Here is a 21,215-nt window from a genome sequence, read left to right on the forward strand (position 1 = left end):
ATGAGTTAGCAGATTTTAAAAATTCCCTACAGTGTACTCTTACAGAAATAATAGGTATGAAACGGCTGTAACTAAGGAAATTACTCTCTTGAGCTGGGACACAGGATCTGAGCTACCTAGTCATTGTAAGGCCTTGTTAATGTTAATTCTGCTGGCTACTAAAAAAGTAATTACTAGGAAATGGAAATGAAAATCTAAATGAAATGTATTTGAAGTGCGGACTATTATAAATGGGATAAAAGAACAGGAAATGGGAACTTTACAAAAGGAAAGGAATAAATTACTTAGAAGTAAAGGCAATTGTGGGAGCAATGCATGCAGAATAGTATTTAGGAAGAGGTGGAGTGAGGTTTAAAGGAAGATAGAAATCGAGCAAATAACGTAATATTGACAGTTACAAAGAAAGAAAGGACGTGATGTATAATGCATGGGAAAAAAATTTAATATGGTTTATCTTTTTGGTTAATGTATGTTTGCCTGTCTCTTAAGTTGTTCTTCTTTCAGCTTTTCCCAGTTAGGGGTCATCACAGCAGAACTCTGATCCGGTAATGATTGGCAGTAGATTTTTACAGTGCCAAGGTGCCATCTCGATGCCCAACCTTCAACGAAGGCACACCCATTCACGCATGTCTTTTGAACACCACTCGACTGCAGGGAGGACATGCAGACTCCACACAGAATGCGCTCCAGCCGAGAATCGAACGGGAGAACCTCTTGCTGTGAGGCGACAATGCTACCTCTGCACCACCGCGGCTTCTTTGCCTATCTCCTAAGTGATAATTTAATAAAGACGTTTTAAATAAATGTGGAATAAAAAATATTACAAGGCACATTAGTTTCATATAAGACCACATAAGCATTTTCATCAACCGAATTACATGAAAAATACATTTCATCCTCTGCACCATGGAGCCAGATACAGTGACATCACTTCTCTTGACATGCCAGGAAACTGATAGCATTGCCATGGCTGTTGTGAAAAGACATCCATGTACCTTTGGAAATTTGTCTTAGCTTTAAGTTTAAGTTATCAAAGCCACTTATCTCAGGTGAAAATCATACTGGTCTGAAGTTAAATCACTGTTATGTAAAACTGAATTCATAAACAAATGACAAAAGTTAATAGTTCTAAGATGCTGCCATCTGTAACCAAATGTAGGGACCCACTGATCCACAGTAATGGCTCTCCATATGGAGGCAAACATGAATAACTGACCTGTGTTTCTACAGGTTAGTCAGGGCTGCTAGTGCTAGGCTGGCGGAGTTATCCTCCATGAAGGAATGGTCAGCAAATCTGGAAAAGGTAACACAGTCTGATGCTTGCAGGCATTCTTCATTCTATACAAGGGTCCAACGGTCCTTCTCTGAGAGAACAAGGGGCATAGAAAAGAAGTCTAGTGCAAAGGGATTCACCTCTAGGACTTTGAGATTATGCATCTTGCCTGCTGCTCTTCCATATTCAGGGTTTTTTCTTGAGTTTTTTATAGTTCTTAGAATTTGTTACAGATTCTGTTGGTGGTCCTTTACTGCTCTTCCCCTTGGAAACTCTTTCCCTCATATTAATCAATCTTCCCATATCGTCTGCCAGGTTTCTTTCATTTTTTGGCTCCACCATTCTATCCTCGCTGGTGGATACGATCTACTAGTTATTGTTCCTTATTTTTGCAACTTATTTCCTTCAGACCTGACTAGGTCAGAGTTTGGCCATATTGACAGAGTTCTTCCTAGCAAGTCTTCTGTACTTTAGTTTGTTTAAAGAGTCAATCTGTCTCTAATACTCCACTAGGCACATTAACTTCCCAGACTACTACTGTACAAACGTTTGTGGATTTTGCATTGCAGGCCATATGGTTTGAGAGTGGCCAAGGGCTGTTAAATTCTTAACATTTGTTGTGACAATAACATGTCAAGGCCGTAGTCTGCAAGTTAAAAGATTCCCAACCAAGCCAAGCATTACAGGGTAAGAAGGAAACAGGGGCATTATTTGCCCCATTATCTTCCTCTATACAAAACTACAGAAACCAGAGCTGGATATACAGATAAACTGGGAAGTTTCAGGTAACAGCTGCTTTATACTTTGACAGAGGATGATGTTACAATTCTGTTAGACCCTCTGGCAGAGGAGGACTATGGTGGCAGCTTTAAAATACTCCCCTTCTGGTAAATCATGTGGCCTTTCCCCATGGGTTCACTCCAGAGCTTTACAAGTCATTATTACTGGTGGCATTTTCATCTCTTCCTATTAGGAATGATAAGTAAACTTAAATATAAAAACACAGGCAACACAAATTCATAACTTAATTCTGTAAGAATGTCTAAATATCAATTATTATTTTTTTTCATTAAAAGAGGCCCCTTTCCCAACTCTTTTTTTTTTCATCAAGGGGCAATAGTGTAAAAGGGTGAAACGTGAGCCTTTTAGACATTAAACTTTCCATGTTTCACAATGACCAGTGGATATATTGTGTTAATGTGGATAGCAATACATCTAATTATTTTAAAGACTTGCTCAAAAAGCCAGTGACTGGCCCTGATCTTGTCCTCTTCCAGGGACTAAGGACACAACATGTCCTGGTCTTATTTGGCCACAATCCTTTTCAGTGATAAGGACAAAGGATACGATATGTTCTGGTCATGCAGTGGAACCAAGGCACATTCTCATTTCTGATGCTTTCAGAGACTCCTGCCTTAAAGTGCAAAAGGGATCTTCCTCTGCTGACCCTCACACTGGCTTCTCTCTACTGCAACCATCCCAGTTATAATTCAAGAAGGCTTGCAAATGTTCTCTGAGTACTTGCATTAGAGGTCTGGGCTGATGCTTTAGTAACAAGAGCAAACATGAACACTGTTACTTCTCAAGACAGTAGTGGCAGCTCCACTGTAGGTTCAGACTGGTTTAGCCAGCAATGGCAAGCACCCTGACACTGCTTATGATTTTTTTTTAATTAAGCATCAAATATAGACTTTCTTAAGAAGCACATTAGACTGAAGATGCAAACTGCAAAAATTGTAAGAAAGTACACAGAAGCATTGGGTTAGGCAAGCCCTCCTAAAACACCATGATTAAATCACTGCAGCACCAGTGGAACAAGTATATGCTAAAGGCAAAGGAGTTAGAGGTCTTAAAGAAATGCACGGCAATAAACAGCTCTCAGGAAAGAAGATCCCAGCTGCTGTACACAGCAAAGGACCTCCTGAACTTAGACCTACAGACATGGTATGGTAGAAATGAAATATCACCGCACTCTTATATTCAGAGCACTTATGAAGGAGGTCCACCTATTGGACAAATTCCCACTTTTTTGCAATCCCCAAAGTGGAGGCAAGCACACTAGTGGGTACAAGGAAAAACTCACAACAAGATGTCCTGCACTCCACCAGCAAATTTAAGCTACATTGCTTATTTAAAGAGGAGCAAGTTCCATTAAGGTGGATACTTATTTAAGGCAGCTCACTGTAGGGGAACAGTGTGCATATGGCCAATCAAGAAGCACATTTGCCCTAGTTGCGTAAGAGTCTGGATTCAGTTTGGAATAGCAAGGCATTGGAACAATAGGGGGTGAGCACATGAAACAGAACAATCTGACCTCTTCAGTATGATGGCCACCCACTGTCCCATTCTTGCTACCAAACCCTGACAATTCAAAAGTGCACCAAAAGAAGGCCAATTCCCTGCCAGGAGGAGGAGGATGAGGAGCTCCCCATGAGTGATGTATAGGACTAATACTGTCATGCAGACTGACACCAACGAGGTGCGTTACCAGTAAGGCTAATCTCCTCCAGAAGCAGAAGACCACCATGGAGTGATGTGTGGTGCTATGCTGCTATGGAAGGGTGATGATAAATGAGTCTTTAGGGCTCAAGGGCAGGCTTCATGGTCATTGGAAGATCTTAAAAAAAGGAAAGAAAAATAAACAAACAAAATATTCTAGCATATTTATATGTAGCACAGTGGCATACGTATGCATAGGTAACTACATTCTGAAGCATAAAAAGGGGAGCTGGCTTATACTAAACTGCAGACAGCTTGGGATATGAAGATGATCAGCAATGCAGGACCCAACAAATGCAGACCCAGTGCTTGCACATGTGTATTAGAAAAGAAGTACATACAGTGAAAAGCTCACCATGCTGTGTCACCACTACATATGAGGGTGGGGAGGGAGGGCTTAAATAAGAAAAGATATTCCACATCAGCAATGGAGCTATGACAGTCTCAGCACAGGCAGAATTAGGCATACAGAGGTGAGGATTCAGACACGAGGAACACTTGAAAAGGCACCAAAGGATGGAAGAGGAAGATGGAAAATCTGGGGTGGGAGGCACAACAAAGAGTCAGACTTCCCAAACAAATCTTTCAAAAAAGATTTATTCTTCCACCCTATTACTTGTGGCAATCAGACAGGTTATGTACATGCTAATTTAAGTACTGTTTATTTAACAAAATAAACTTTCTATATTAACAGCCCTGCAGGTGTTAGTACTGTTTAATATGCCTCTTGCAGTACTTCTGAGAATGCCATAAACTTTCTTATTTAAGAATCAGGCTATGTATCTATTTCACATATATTCTGGTGATAACAATATTGACTCTTCATCAAAAAGGATACTTGGACATCTCTGGTGAATATCACTATTCAGGCCAGCATGGCTTACTCTACATTCTCGAACAGAAATATCTCCAAGATTTTCCAGATCACTAGAAAATAAAATAAATGCATGACAAAACTGGTCCTCGTTATGTACACTTGTCACTTTTGATAACATTTCTACGCATATTATAAATGTTTCACATATTCTAAACAATGAAGTGTACAAAAACACACGTATTAAAAATGTTTTCACCTTCTAACAGTAATAAGGCTACTAAACCAAAAGTAAAATGGAAAAGAAAAACTCAAAACAAGGCAGTGGTATTACACAAGCAGTCTGTAGGAGTATGGTCTAAACATGGGACTAGTAGAGCAGGCTGTGCATTAACAAAGAAAACTGTTGATTAAATGAACAGGCAGCTGGAAACTTTAATCAAGAGAAATAGAATTAGCTGTCTCTGCAGTTATGGAGACAGTATCACACAAAGATAATCACTCACACACAAATACACGTACGCACGCACACAGAGACAAACAAAAACAACTGGAGTTTCAGTAGCTCAACAGGAAGCACACCTGCCTTTCATACTGAACACTGTGGCTTCTATTTCCAAGATAGGCAAACAGATTAAATTTCCAATAATTTGTTTATTCATTCATTCTTTCTTAACTGAGTAGGTGAGGTCTGGGGACCCTTTACAGCCATGACCAGGTCTATAAAGGTACGACATAGACTGAATAAATTAAGTACACAACAGCATACAAGTAGCAGAAACTTCTTCTTCTTCTTTCGGCTTTTTCCCGGTTAGGGGTCGCCACAGCAGATCACCTTGTCCGCACATTGAATGGCAGTGAAGTTTTACGGTGTCGAGTTGCCAGCCCGGCGCCCAACCTTCCACAGAAGGCACACTCACACGCACACCTAGGGCCAATTTAGAGTGTCCAATCCACCTGCAGCATGTCTTTGGGATGTGGGAGGAAACCGGAGCACCCAGAGGAAACCCACGCGACCACAGGGAGGACATGCAGACTCCGCACAGAAGGCACCCCAGCCGAGGATCGAACCGGAGAACCTCTTGCTGTGAGGCAGCAATGCTAACCACTGCACCACCGTGGCCGCCCTATACAAGTAGCAGAAACACATTTGTATAATTAAAGTCTGGACAATGATACAATAATGAAAATTACATTACATGAAAACAGATAAAAATTAAAGCAACAACTATATACCAGAACACATACATAGCAAAAAACTAAAATGCAAAATCAAATTCAGAATAAGAACAATGCAATAACAAAAAATACATTAAATGTAGCAGATACAAATGAAAGCACATGGGCTTCCACTACAGGATGTTTAAGGAATTACACAAAGAAGGCTCTAGTTTGGCTGAATCTTTCTTGTAGTTTTCACTGAATGGTTTGACTGTGTAAACTTTTTACCCTTGCTTGGATGTTGTTTGGGATATTTAGCAAGCACCTTAATGTTTATGGTCATCCTACTAGTTTTAAAGCCCTGTCTTTCTAAAGTATAGCAAAACAATACACTTTTTCTGTAATGGCAAGGTTATAAAAAGTCCAAAATGTGGCATGTTTACAGCTAGTGAGGATTGGATTTACTGTCCTGAATGTGATGATGATGATGAGGTGTGTCACATAGAAGGATTTCCTGACTGTTGTGGCGATGTGATTATCGAAGGTGAGACCACTGTCCACCAATGTCCCTAAGTCATGAACTATGGGGGCACCTGACATCTGGGGCAAGAAAACTGATGTAATGGCATCGGCTGCATGCTTTATACCCCTGACTACCTGACATCATGGAAGATGAGACAGCAACCAATGCAGGACCCAAGACTTTGATAATCAGGCCAACTGAGGGCTACCCGCAAGCAGATAACCCACATGTAATGACTGCAACAGTGAATACACTTGAACATCTACATTTATGGTAAGTGTACACTACTGTACTTTTCTTGGCATTGAGCTTGAGCCCATGGCTCTGGCACCAAGCATCTGTTTCTGTAAGGCCCTTTTGTAGAATATCCACATAATTTGGGGATTCAATAATGGCTTGCAGTTTGCAGTCATCTGCGAACTTTGTTAGCCAGAGTCCCTTAATGTTGGCCTGTACGTCAGAGAAGTAGATGCCAAACAAGAGCAGTCCCAGGACTGAAGCCTGAGGTACTCCACTTGTCACTTGTCTGGAGTTGGATTTGGAGTCAGCTACTTTTACATTGTGGGTTCTGTCAGTAAGCCAGTTGGCAACCCATCGAGTGACTTAGGGATTAATAATAGCTTAGTAAGTTTATCTATGATTCCAGAGTGGGGGATGGTGTTGAAGGCCTTGGCAAGGTCCAGATAGGCTGTGTGGACTGCCTTACCCTCGTCCACAGCTCTGGAGACTGATTCAAAGAAGTCAATCAGGATCAGGAGACAAGATTGGCCCTTCATGAACCCAAACTGGGTGGGGTCCAGTGTTTGAAGGTTGCCAATATCTTTGTTTATAAGTTCCAGGATAACACGTTCCATGGCCTTGCAGATCAGGCTCATCAGGCAGTAGTTCCCAGGATACAAGGTGGATCCCCCCTTGTGGAATGGGATAACTGTAGCTCTGCGCCACTCAGTGGGCATGAAGCCTGAGGTGAGGCTATGTTTAAACATGACACTTAAGTGAGATGTCAGTTCATTTTGTAGTTCATGTAGTACACAGCCCGGGATGTCATCTAGTCCCATGGATGCTGTATTCTTGGCTTTGGAGAGTGTGGTTTTTAGCTGTTTGGTCGTTATTACCGGAATTTGGCAATCTTTCGGTATTGAGATGGGCCCATTAGGGGGTGAGAGGGGGGTGAAGTTGGCACTGAATCGATCTGCCAGGATATTGGCAATATCCTTGGGATCAGTATATTTAATGCCATTCTTTTGTAGCTCAGAGCAGATCTGAGCATTGCCATTTAGATTCTTGACATAGCTATAGAATGCCTTGTGGTGGTCTTTGGAATCTTTGGCAATTTTACTTTCATATGTACCCATATAGATTCAAAAAATAAAAGAGTCATGGACATTCAGAAGACGTGTACCTGAGACACTGGAATACAGTGGCATACCTAGTATATTTGACATTCAGAGCAGAAATATTTTAACCCCCCGAGCAGAGATTTTTTTCTAACACCCGCCATGACAACTGTTTCAGTAATAATCACGAAATGAAACAAATAATGGCCAGGAAACAAAACAATTAACATTTCCTTGTATATTTGGTCATGCCAGTAAAATAAATGAAAATATCACATTAAAGTATTTTTGCAAAAGGGAAAACATTATCAGATTTGTTTGCTGTACTATAATAAAAATAATGCAGTTTCTTTTTTCAAGCCTTAACTAATGTAACTTTATCAGTGACTCTGTCAAAATATTTATTTTTTGCATGAACATGCTCAATAGTACATCAGGCTTGTCAATGTCTCTTTGGTCACAGTTGACTGAAGAACATCTTTAATTAGTTTTAATTATGAAAAGACACAGATTTGACACAGACAGACAAATAGAAAAAAATCTTAAAAAATAAGTAAAAGTTTAGAAGAGATGCATAAAAATCCCATTGCACAATAAATTCCAGAAAATACAATACTGCTCATGTCTGTGTTTCTTGGGAATGGATTGTAGCAACTTTGAAATGTCTTTGCAGTCAAAAAAAATCCAACTAAAAGATCTTCACCATTGAAGTCATCATAAACTTATATTACACTTGGTAGAAGTGGAAAAAAATCACTGACTCAGCCATTTGGGATTTTAGCAGGTCGATAAAAATCCCATTTCACAATAAATTCCAGAAAATACAATACTGCTCATGTATGTGTTTCTTGGGAATGGATTGTAGCAACTTTGAAATGTCTTTGCAGTCAAAAAAAATCCAACTAAAAGATCTTCACCATTGAAGTCATCATAAACTTATATTACACTTGGTAGAAGTTTCTAAAGCTGCTGCTGTTCTGCAGAAGAAAAAAAAAAAAAAAAGGACAAAATAGATGGGTAATAGTATTCGATCTATTGCTTTTGAACAATTGTACATTTCTTGGTGAAAACGATCAAGGTATTCAGACATTGCCTTTTTGATTTCTTCTGGCAATGTAAGACCTGGAAAGGTTGTTGTTTCTCCTGACATTCTTCTTTGAAACAATTCATTTTTTATATGCAGATGTTGGGTCTATATTACCGTGTCAAAAGACATGTTCGCCGAATATGTCTTAATCGACATGGAAATATTGACATGTTAAAATCCTGAATGGCCAAGTCAGCGAATTTCTTCCCAGGGGAAAAAAATCGCTCGGCTGTACACAAAAAAAAAAAAAAAAAACACACTTTCAAACCCTATAATGTGGGGGGCTGTGCCCCCCATACCCCCTTAATTAGATATACCAACTCTGAGATTGCACTACAGTGTGGAAAAGGGCAAATCCCCGATGACGGACGAGCGTTTTTTCCCCTGGGAAAAAAATCACTGACTCAGCCATTTGGGATTTTAGCAGGTCGATATTTTCATGTCAATTAAGACATGTTCAGCGAACATGTCTTTCGACATGGTAATACAGACCCCAGATGTCCATTTCCTTGCATTTTACAATTGCATAGTTAATGGTTCCCACCATAATTTCTGTTGACCTTTAAGGAATAACTGCAAAGCTTTCAGTTTAATTGTACATTATTAAAGGCTGATTCCATATGTTTGCAAATATTATTGTGTCCCATTAACCTCCTCTAAAACTTCACTCCAGAAAGAAAGGTAACTCAGAAAAGAAAAATCACATGCAGCAGAAAGCAAATCTGAGATGGCCCTCGTGTCCACATTTTCTTTTGGATCACCGAGCACTTTAATGGTGAAGATCAGCCTTTCAAAAATGTACTTTACTCCCTGGCACGGCTTCATAATGAACACTCCATCTTGTCTGTGAAATTCTTTTCACTGTTGAACCTACAGTCTGCAATACTTTCCTCCAGTGAGGTGAAACTGAAATGAATTAATACATTTTTTTCACAAAATTCCAAAAAATGTCACACACTATGAAATACTTCCAAAAGAATTATTATCACAAAGGTTTAGGGCATGATTTGCATAGGGTACAAATAAAGACTTCAGATTAATTTCTTTGCTTTTTACCTGAATATCACAGTGGATATCAGTAACAGTAAAGTCTTCATCATGGTCAAGGTTATGTCCAGTCCATCACTATTTGTTTTTTTCAAAGATTTCTTCTGTGAGTCCAGCAACGGTCTTCCCAGAAACAGGAAAAAAAGCCCATGAATGACTTGTTTCCACTTTATGATCTTCAGTATGAATGTATTTGACCACTTCACACATTTGATCATTGTGTGAAACACCAGTTGCTCTATCAAAAAAAATTCCACAGTATTCTGCGCTTCTAATATCTTTTTGACATAATTTCCCAGAAGATTAATTAATTAATTTTGAATTTTTGGAGATAAGTATGAAATCAATCTCCTTTCAGAAGGAAAAGTGTGTTTCATTTTTTACAAGATGTTCCCTCAAAACTGGGTCACATTTCGAGAGCAGTTCTACCATCTCCAAAAATGTATTTTGTTTGCTGATGACATATCCACTGTGTGACCATGGAAAGGAAAGTTTTGTTTGGCCAAAAACATAATTACGTCCAAAAGACTATGTAAAATACATCTCAATTCTCCTCTCATCCATTACCACTTGGTGGATTTTATGAATATATTTTTAGAGTGTCAGTCCCATTGCCAAGGTCTTCCTTTTTCTAAGCAGGTGAGATGTGGTTTAGACTTCTCATGTTCAGACACTTCAGGATGTAATTTCCACCAGGTTTTAAAGCCAGTCATAATGCTGGATGTTCCAGCTTTTGTTTCATTTTCTGCAAATAGCCTGCAGCCAAAAAAAATGATTTTGAATAAATCATCCAAATTCTTAACACTTTTTCTCTATTTGGTAAAGATTTATAAAACCACAAAGTTCTCAAATGTCAACTATCTTGTTTCGTCTTTTTTTCTTCTCCTTCTCGATGAACAGGAGAGAAAGGTTCATCTTTATTTTAAATAAGTTCATTTCCCCGCTTAATCAGATTAACTCTGAAATCATCTGTAACCAGTACTAGTCAAGCAGCTATGTCAGAATAAACCAAAATATTCCTAGTGTTTTCATCAAAGTCTTGTTCTTGTTTTTACTAGGATGTACAAACTAGGGCTTAATAAATATTTTTAAAATTAATTTGATAAACATATTTATGATCCAAATGAATGATGAAAACTATGCGCTTTGAGTGTAATGAACAAAAGAAAAATGTAATACATTTAAAAGTGTGGCTCATTATGAGCAATATATTTGTGGGTAAATGGTGCTGTCTTTTTAAATGCATGTGTACTTAAACTCACTCTTTTGTTTAGCCTGACACTATTGTTAGCATTGACGATGCCAATGTGTGAAACCGGTTTGCTTCAACTTGCACATCTTTATCCGATAGTCTGCTCCTGGGTGAAGGTTAATAAACCTACACACTTGAATTTATTTTTTATTTGTGGAGTGCAGGTCATTATTTGTAATTTGGAATCTAGTTTTTAAACATGCAACACTGGTACTGTCTGGGCACAAATGATGTTGGAAGATACATATACGCACATATACTATAGTGTATGTATATGTATATATTATAGCCATAGTAAATAATATTCCAATTTATTTAACACAAAATCATACTAGCCCTTAATGCTGGAATTAAAAATGAGCACAAGTTAGATGCCTTCTAGACAGTATGAAACATGACCTATCAGGTCCTCTGGAATTACTGTTTAACTGTAGCCTCCAAACAGGCTTCATGCCTCATGAATGGAATACAGCAGTCATCCCTCTGCACAAAGATGGGTCATCTACAGACTCTGGAAAATACAGAAGCATAAGCCTCACTAATCTCATATGCAAAACCATTATTTATTTATTTTATTTTACATTTTTTGACCGGGAGAGACCAACTGGATACAAGTCCATTTTCAGTGGAGGCCCGGGGAGAAAAGAACAACTTATTACAGACAAAAATGTAAAGGACAACACTTTGACATACAATATGTTTTAAAAGATAGGATACATGTTCTTAGTACTATATGGTACTAACTTTAGAAGATAGTACAAAGGACAACATTCCTGAGATAGTTTACCATCAAAAAAAAAAAAAGAAAGAAAGAAGACGAAAAGCTCCAAGAGAATGACTGTTTACAGACAAAAAATGTAAAGAACAACACTTTGACATACAATATATCTTAAAAGATAGGATACGTACTCATAGTACTATATGGCATTAACTTTAGAAGATAGTAGAAAGCACAACATTCCTGGGATAGTTTACTATCAACACTAGAGAGCCAGGATGCACAATTGTTTTACAGTCTTAAGTAGGTACTGTGTTTGAATTGGTTAGTTTGACAGTCTTAATTTAAGTTAGGTGAAACTTCAAAAATGAAGTATTAGCCAGGGGTGATGCAGGAGCATAGTCGGTTATTCATGAAGTGAATTTTGACTAGTTTCTTGTGGGGTGTTGGCAGAATAATGTATTATTTTGTGGGCCAGTGATAGTTGAAGTAGTAGTGTTAGTTTTAGCCAGCTGAGTTTTCTGAGGCATTCACAATGATGTGTTCTGATGGGTGAGGCTATAACAAATTTGGCTGTCTTATTATAACAATTGTCAAGTTTGTTTAGGTTAGATTTGTGGAGATTTGTACGCACAGGGGAGGCATACAGTAAGGTGGATAATAGGCGAGCCCTGGCTATTGTAATTTTTGAGTGGTTGGTGAGAATTTTTTTATTGCGATAAAGTAGACCAAGTTTTTTATGTACTTTTGTATGGTTATGGAAATATGTAGGTCAAATCTAAGGTGATTGTCTATTTCAACCCCTAGCAGCTTAGTGTGATTGGTGGGGGTGATTGTGGTATTGTTATTAAAAGAAGATTATGAAACTATCAGAGGGAGGTATGGATCTGTGGGAGCTAAAGAGGAGTAGTTTTGTTTTTCCTGGGTTAAGAATGAGGCTTTGTTTGGTGATCCAAGTTTTGGCTAGGGAAAAGTATTCTTGTGTTTGGGAGTGAAGGAGGTTGAATATGTTGGCTGCGCATATTATGGTGGTATCCTCTGCATATTGCACTATTAAGGCCTTGGGAATATTGGATGGGAGCTGATTAGTGAAGAGTGTAAAAAGCAGTGGTCACAGGATGGAGCCTTGGGGTACCCCTAGGGAGACCAGCAGGGAGGGAGAGAGTTGGTTTTGCCACATTGCAGCTTGTTGCCTTCCCTCTAGGTAGCTTTTAAACCAAGAGATGGCAAGGTTTAGAGTGGATAGTGAGTGAAGGAGTTTTGCATGGTTAACCGTATCAAATGCTTTGGATAAGTCTAGGAATGTAGCGGATACAAGGAGTCCATTATTTCTGTGATTATTGATGATATTAGTAAATGCTGTAAGCACAGTGGTGATGCTGTGGAAGGGTCTAAAACCATGTTGTTGTGTTGATAGCAGTTTATTTTCTAGGAGGTATTGCAGTAGTTGTTTGTATTACTCTCTCTAAAATGTTAGATAATGGGGGTAGTATGGCTATAGGGTGGTAGTTATTGAGTTCAAGAAAGCTGCCTCCTTTGTGCACTGGGATAATATAAGATATTTTCCATAGCTGGGACTTTACACTCGGAGCTGGATCTGTTTATTAGGATGGAGATGGGATATGCTATGGCTTCTGCAGCTAGTGGGAGGTATTCAGCGGGTAATTTGTCGGTGGCTAGAGTAGTTGGTTTGAGTTTTAGGAGTAGTTTTTTTAATGGATTTTGTTGGTACTGGGTGGAAGCTAAAGTTGGTGCAGTTTGTTGCGACTGGTGGGGGGGTTATTGGTAGGAGTGGGGATGTTGGCATGAGGTTGGTTGTTTGCAAGGGCTTGGATAGTTTCTGTAAAGAATTTGTTAAATTCTGTGGGGATACTGTCTTGGTTATTTACAGTTTTAGAGGTAGGGGTTGATGCTTTCCCTGGTTGTAGAACAGAGTTAATTGCTGCCCAGAATTTTTGTGGGTTGTTCTTCTGTTTATCCTGTAACTTTTGGTAGTAGGAAATTGTATCTGTTCTGATAAGTTTTTTGGCTTTGTTGCGTAGTTCAAGGTATATTTTTTGTCGGATTGGGATTTGTTGTTATGGTAGTTAGTCCAGGCTTTGTTTCTTTTTTTGAGGAAGGCTTTAGTATACAGAGTTAGCCAGGGGGCATAGTTAGTTTTAAATCTTGTTGTTCTAGGGGGGGTGGGTGATGGTTAAGGTTATTTATGAAGGTTGTATTGAAGTATAAAACTGCTTCATCAAGAGGCAGGTGTTTCAGTGGAGTCCAGTTACACCTTTTTAGGTCATTGGTAAAGTTGGAGTGGTTGAAATGTTTTTTGTTCCTAATTTGGCACATGGATATTTGGGTCAGTTGTAGCATTTTAGATCTGAGTAGAAATGTGTTGGTAGACACCCTGCTAGGGATATCTGTGAAGGATGGGATACAAGTATCCAGTCTAGTATGGATTGATGCTTGGTTCTCTTGTCTGTTATTGTGGGGGAATTGATGAGTTGAGTTAGGCCATATAGATTAATATGGGAGAGTGGATTTTGACTGGAGCAATTATGCCAGTCAATATTAAGGTCCCCTAATACTATATTTTCTTGGGGGAGGGAGTTAGATATCCATTCTAGTAGATTTTCTGTAATGGAAATATTATTGCCTGGAGGGATGTAGTAACCTATGATGATGTGTTTATTTGTGTTAAGTTTCAGTTTAGTTAGGGTGAGTTCAACTTTTTCAAGGTTTGGGGCTGTAATGTCTAGTTTCTCAAGAATGAGGTGAGTTTTGTACATTATTGCAACACCCCCACCATTTTTCCTATTCTGTCACTACAAAGTATATTGTAGCCTGGTGCAGTAATTTCATTGTCGTGGTTCCCTGGTTTAAGCCAGGTCTCAGTTAGTGTGACTATATCTGGTTATAAAAGGAGAGTAGTGAATGAAGGTCGTGGACTTTGTTTAGGATACTTCTGACATTTAGATATATAATAAGGAGGAAGTTTTTATCTCGGTGGAGTAGGGTATTGTTCAGGTCACGGTTTGGGGTTCCTGTATTTAGTGGGCCTGGGTTTGGGTGCATATCACCACAGCGTATGAGTTGGGCTCTTGGGTATGCAGGGTTTTATAGTACTTTAAAGTACTTTGGGACTGGTAGTGAGTTGGGTGTATTCTATGTGCGATGTGGTGGATAAAGGAAGTTTGGTAGTGGTATGGGGCTAGTTGAGTTATAGAGTGGGTGTTAATATTGTTAGGGGAAGGGTTTTTTCTTGGTATAAGGGTACAATTAAGTTGTTTCTGGTAGCTTGTGATAGAGGTTAACAGCAGTAGAATAGATATACATAAGATAAATAGTAAGAGATGTGTAAATGAGGGTTTGGGTAGTGTAGTCATGCTTTGGTTTAGTCTGGTTAGTTTTGGTTATTGAGAGGTTTGCTAGGGAAGGGATGGATGTGATTGTTGATTGGTTTGGAGTATTAAGTAAGTAGGGTAATTTGTTGGTGAGATTTGATAGGCTGGGTGGTATGATGGAGGTGGGTGTGGCTATGTATGGGTGTGGTATATAGGTATAAAAGTAACTGATATGGGGGTGGGTGGGAATGGGGGTAGGGTAGAGGAGTGGAGTGAGCCCAAGCATAGCAAGGGCAAACAGAGTGGGGACTGCACTGGCTGGAAGAGTCCTGCAAAAAACAACCAGGATTAGCTTACCCAGTCTAACAGGCAGGTCATATCACCTATTTTGCTTAAGAGATAATGTTTCCAAAATGCTGTCATGTATTTATCTCTATCAACTGTTTCCTTTTAGCTTCTATAAATGTCCATATGGACAGTAAGAACAAAGATACGGTTATATGGGACTGGGCCAGGTAGGAACCAAGGATGTTTGTAAAGCTAGGATGTTTAAACCTACAAATAGCCAATTTGGAGGTTGGATAGCATGTTTTTTTGCAACCCTCTAGTGGCGTAAGTGGGGAAGTGCATGCTCGGTTAAATAAAATCTGGATGGGGATACAATGTGCAGGTAATGCGTCCGGTCTGCGCGGTCTTTGCTAGCCAGTAGTACACTTTACATGGATATCAAGTAATAAGTTAAACCTACACGTCACAGTCTTTTTCAAGCAAAATATCCCTTTAGAATGGAGGGAGGGCTTGTGGTAGTCAGTTCGGGACATGAAGCAGGCTTTGGGTTCAGCTTAGTGGGAAAGTGGGTAATTCTTTAGAGTAGTCTTGCTAGCTGTAAGAGAGGGAAAAGCAGCAGTTAGGATACAGTTTACGCTAATAGCTTGGCGGGATGAGTGAGTTTGGTAAGCCTGTTTAAGACCGGGCAACATTATTACCAATTACAGAACTGTGGGTTAGAGTGGGATAGACTGGTTCCTAGTGAATGGCAATCACGCACTAGTACATAGCATAGCTCTTAACCGTCTGTTTAAACAATACAGTTTCTCCAGTTAGCACAGGAATACAAATGCAATAACAACAAAATAAACTTAACAACTGTCTATTTTACCAATACAGTTTCATCTTACAGTGTAGGAACACAGATGCAAGTCATGAATAAATTAATTTTGTATCTACTAACTCTGATACATGGTCAAACAAAGATGCAAGTCATGAGTAAATTAATTTGGTATCTACTATCTTCCAATATATGGTCAAACAAATTCCCTTCCCAGTACTCCTTTAGGTTATAGGCTACTGTTAGAGATAAAAGACCCTGAAGTTATTATGTTGTAACGCTACTCAACTAGTACATAGGGGAAAATACAATAGTGTATTTAGAATCATAGTATTCATTCACAGTATGGGAATCGGCTAATTCTATGCTAATTAAGAATGTAGTGTTTAGCACTCGTTGAAGTATTTATTTCAGCGACTGGTACAAGCCTATGGCAATGTAATAAAGTTGCTAGAAGTTAGTTACAGAGTGCCTACAGCTGTAGAATGCTCATATTATGAGGATTTAGACATTTCTAATGCTGTAAATAATGCCTATCGCAAGTCATTAAAGACGCTAACGGTTAGTTACAGAGTGTATCTAGCTGTAATATGCTCATATTATGATGATGTAGACATTCTTAATGTTTTAAACCATTCCTATTGCAAGCTATTAAAGACTCTTGTGGTTAGTTACAGTGTGCCTACAGCTGTAATATGCTCTTAATATGAGGATTTAGATACAAAGTGTATCTAGCTATAATATGCTCATATTATGAGGATGTAGACATTCTTAATGCTTTAAACCATGACTATCGCAAGCTATTAAAGACCCTTGTGGTTAGTTACAGTATGCCTATAGCTACAATATGCTCGCAATATGAGGATTTAGACATTCATAATGCTTTAAATAAACTATACAATAGTTCCCCTGAGCGTAGAAATGTAACATTTCCTTATCGGCATGCATAAACCGCAAGGACAGTGAGGTGGCCAGGACGGAGAGAATCCCTATGTTAAGAATGGCGCCACACAAGTGGGCATTTACATATAGATTCCTGTTGGGGGTGGGAAATCACGTGTAACCATGTAAGGAATTATCATGGAAATGATCGATAATGACATAGGAAACCTCCAAACACTAGACCAAACCCAACTTGGTTTTGTCGAGGGCAGGTCATGGCTACTCAACCTGTTGGACTTTTATGACAAGGTCACCAAAATCAATGGATGAGGACAAAATGGTTCACACTGCCTACTTTGACCTGGTCATGGCATCTGACAATATCTCACTCAACTCAGGCACTGCTAACAAATGCAAGAGGTATAAACCCTTATGTCACCTGGTGGATAGCCAGCTAGCACACAGAAAGGACTTTGGAAGTTAGAAATGGGAAGTCTTTCTCTACAAAGAGGCCAGTCACAAGTGGAATCCTTCAAGGATCGGTCCTGGGACTGCTATTTTTTGGCATTTACTTCTCTGAAGTTAAGGCCAATGTCGGGGGCCTCTGGCTGACTAAATTTGCAGATGATCGCAAATTAGGAAGATTGACAGAATCCCACACCGACACAAATGTTTTCCAGGAAGGACTGACACAAAAACGTGTGTCAGAATAATGTACTAAAATCTTATCTTTGATAAGTTATTCAAGGATAATGACTACTGGGGAGCACAAAGCTGGGGTAATTGTAATTCTCCTTTTTTTTTTTTTTTTTTTACAAACCTCTAGGCTAAAACATACTATAAACAGAAATAAGGAATTTAAAAAGTGAATAGCTATTTGAAAACCAACCTGATCTGGCCAGTGACCCACAGTTTTTTCTTTCTTTTGTCCATGCCATGGACTGGTTCTACCTGGTTGTTCGCCCTCGCTATGCTCAGGCTCACTCCACTCCCCTACCATACCATCATTCCCACCCCCAACCCCCTCTTCAATTACATTTATACCAACTCAAGATCTGCCTCCAATCTTCCCTTGCCCAATCACAAACTATTTTTGCTCTTTATTACAAACCTTTCTACTCCTATTTAATCCTACTTAACATATCACTAACACATTACTACATTCTTAAACACTCCCATATAAAACTCCCATACAACTTTCTTACTACTGACAAATGCTACAACTAAATCGTAATAACCTTCTAAAAATGTTCACTTTACGGACTCTTATGCAAATGACACATACCACTTCCCCTACCTTTGCACATAAAATATTAGCTTCAATATCACCCACCCTCCTCAAACCACCACTGCAAACATTCAAACAGCTTCTCCAACATATCCATAAGCCTCATTAACACTACCATACATTTTTAAAGTGACAAATTCTTAACTTCTCCTTAAAACCTATCCCAAAGATATATATGGCCTCATTTTTGAACAAAACTCTAGCCAACCACAACAAATACTCCCCTCACCTTAATAACCTAAAAAACGTGGTAACATTAACGCTAATCCTGGTCCCCCTCAAAACCATTCCCACCCCAAACACCAACAGCAAAACATATGATGTTAGTCACCCTAACCATACACAGCACCTGTAACAAAATTACTGAATTCCATTCATGGTTATCACAATACTCCCCAGATCTAGTAGCTCTCAATGAAACATGGTTAAAACCGCGCATCAAAGATACTGAAATCCTCCCACTAAGCTATAGCATACTAAGAGTTTTACCACTGTCTTAAACTATTCCTACATTTGGTAATGCAGAAATACTTACAGCATCATTGAAAATAAACAATAATAAACAACTCTGTATTACAACAATATATATTCTCCCATGCCAAAAGATCCCTAATTCTAGAAGATATTCTCTCATGGATATCCAAAAACATCTCTAATAACACAGTAATCATGGGAGATGTCAATATCAATTGCCTAAATCTATCTACTGACTCACCAAAAATAGTATCTGATTGGATGGCTTCACTCAACTGATCACCTCTCCTACTAGAATACAAAACAACAACCTATGCTCAGTCCTAGACTGGATCCTTGTCTCTGACCCTCTTAAATACTCAAACTCCAACACACTTCCCAATACGTTAAGGGACCATATACCTGCTTATACTTATAGAACCACCTCCCAAAAGCCCAAAACCCATATCTTCAAAACATCCAGAAATTTAACAAATTTCAGTCTAAACCAGTTTAATAACATACTAAAATCACTTAACTGGTCCCCATTAAAAACTCTTCATCTAGATAACATGGTCAACTATTTCAATAAAACATTCCTAGATACCCTCAACAACTTAGCTCCTGTTAGAACAAAAAGAACTAAGGCTAATCATATATCTTGGCTTACCAAACCACCCAAACAAATATTACAAATTACAGACAGGGCTTGGAAAAATTGGCTGAAAAATAAAAATGCCAACTTGCAAAACTGCAAGCAACTACGTAATAAAGCCAAAAAAATCAGTGAATGCAGACAAAAATTATTTTTCACAGCAAAAACAACCCAAAAACTTTATGGATAACCATCACATCATTTCTCACCCCCGGGTCCACACAAAATCCATCTCCAAACCCAGATAAAACACCTACAGAAAAAGCTAATATATTTAATACCCACTTCATTGATAGTATAGCTACACCAGTCTCGGGCTTTAATTCTAATACAAATTCCAATAACTACAAAAATCCCCCTTCAAACCATCAATAATGACAACACCTTATCTACCATCTACCAATACCCTACTATGCCTCCTTTCTCTACACAACCAGTGCTTACATCAATTCATAGACTTCTCCTTAAGCTTAAGCCTTGCTCATCATCCCCACACAATCTTCCACCAGAATACCTAAAACTTGCCACTGACTCCATTGCTTACCCAGTTATCATTCTTATTAATCCATCTATTTCAGAATTATACATCCTCACCCTCTGAAAAAAATCAATCATAACCCCTCTGCACAATGAAGGTAAATCTAACAAGCTTACAAATTATAGACCCATCCCTATACTTTCTCTCCTATCCAAACTGATTGAAAGGTGCACACATATACAACTGCAAAACCACTTTACCCATAATAATCTCCTCACAACCACCCAACATGACTTCAGGCCTAGTCAGAGTACAACAGCTCTTATCTCTTTTACTGATATAGTAAATAAAGATAAGGACTCCAATCTACACACCTCAGTAGTACTACTAGATCTATCAAAGGCCTTTGACATGGATTCACACAACAAATTACTTCAACTATCAGCAGCAGGATGTACACCACCCTCCAAGCAATGGTTTAACAGTTATCTATCCAACAGACAACAATGCGTAAAGTGGCAGAGTTGCCTATCCCTAAACCATACCAATAAAACTGGAGTCGCCCATGCATCCATTTTAGGACTCCTCCTCTTCAACATATTCATAAACAGCCTACACACTGCCAGCCATCACAACACACTAATTCAACACACCGATAATTCTACAATCATATCCTCCTCTAGTGACCTGCCTAACCTTTTCCAATCAACACAGACAGCATTCACCTTAACAGAATCATGGCTACAACTACTACTAAACCCTAACAAAATTAAACTTTTACTTTTTTTCTTCTAAACCTAACACATCTAACTTCAAAATCTATTCCCATAACAAAACTGAGATTGAGATTGCAACTAGTGCAAAACTAATGGGTATCACCATAGACAATAAACTCATATGTGACCAACATATACTTAATGCCATTAAAAAACTCATTTCAAACTAGGAACACTCTATAGACAAAAACTTTTTGGACGCAGACACCACAAAATCACTAGCTAATACCTACCTGATCCCCTCTCTACTCTATGGTGTTCCCATTTTTATTAATTGACATACCTCTCTCAAAACCAGACTCCAGTCTTGTTATTATAAAATTGCTAAATTTGCCACAAGCTCACCATATCACACTCATCACTGCTATGCTCTAAAGGAGCTCAACTGGCTAGAGTTCCCCCACCATCTTGACTATCGGCAACTCTCCATTATACAAAGACTAATGTATAAACCTGATAACTGTCCAGCCCTAATCTACCCTGCACACTTATATTCCCACCAGAAACCTCCAATCTGACAACAGACAACTCA

At 38.8% G+C, this 21,215-nt stretch overlaps 1 protein-coding gene across 3 annotated transcripts in view; it reads right to left on the reverse strand.

Annotated features, from left to right (window-relative positions):
• Nucleotides 1–21,215, reverse strand: part of TBCE (tubulin folding cofactor E) — a 1,152,174-nt gene that overhangs the window by 815,339 nt on the left and 315,620 nt on the right. For all 3 annotated transcript variants that reach the window (XM_044075916.1, XM_044075896.1, XM_044075906.1), the window contains exon 5: nt 4,611–4,699. In XM_044075916.1, coding sequence (XP_043931851.1) covers nt 4,611–4,699 — 89 coding nt within the window. The remainder of the gene's footprint in view (nt 1–4,610; nt 4,700–21,215) is intronic.

Source organism: Protopterus annectens, chromosome 1.part1, assembly GCF_019279795.1.
Source record: "Protopterus annectens isolate FY-2018-M chromosome 1.part1, PAN1.0, whole genome shotgun sequence".
Lineage (NCBI taxonomy): Eukaryota > Metazoa > Chordata > Ceratodontiformes > Protopteridae > Protopterus > Protopterus annectens.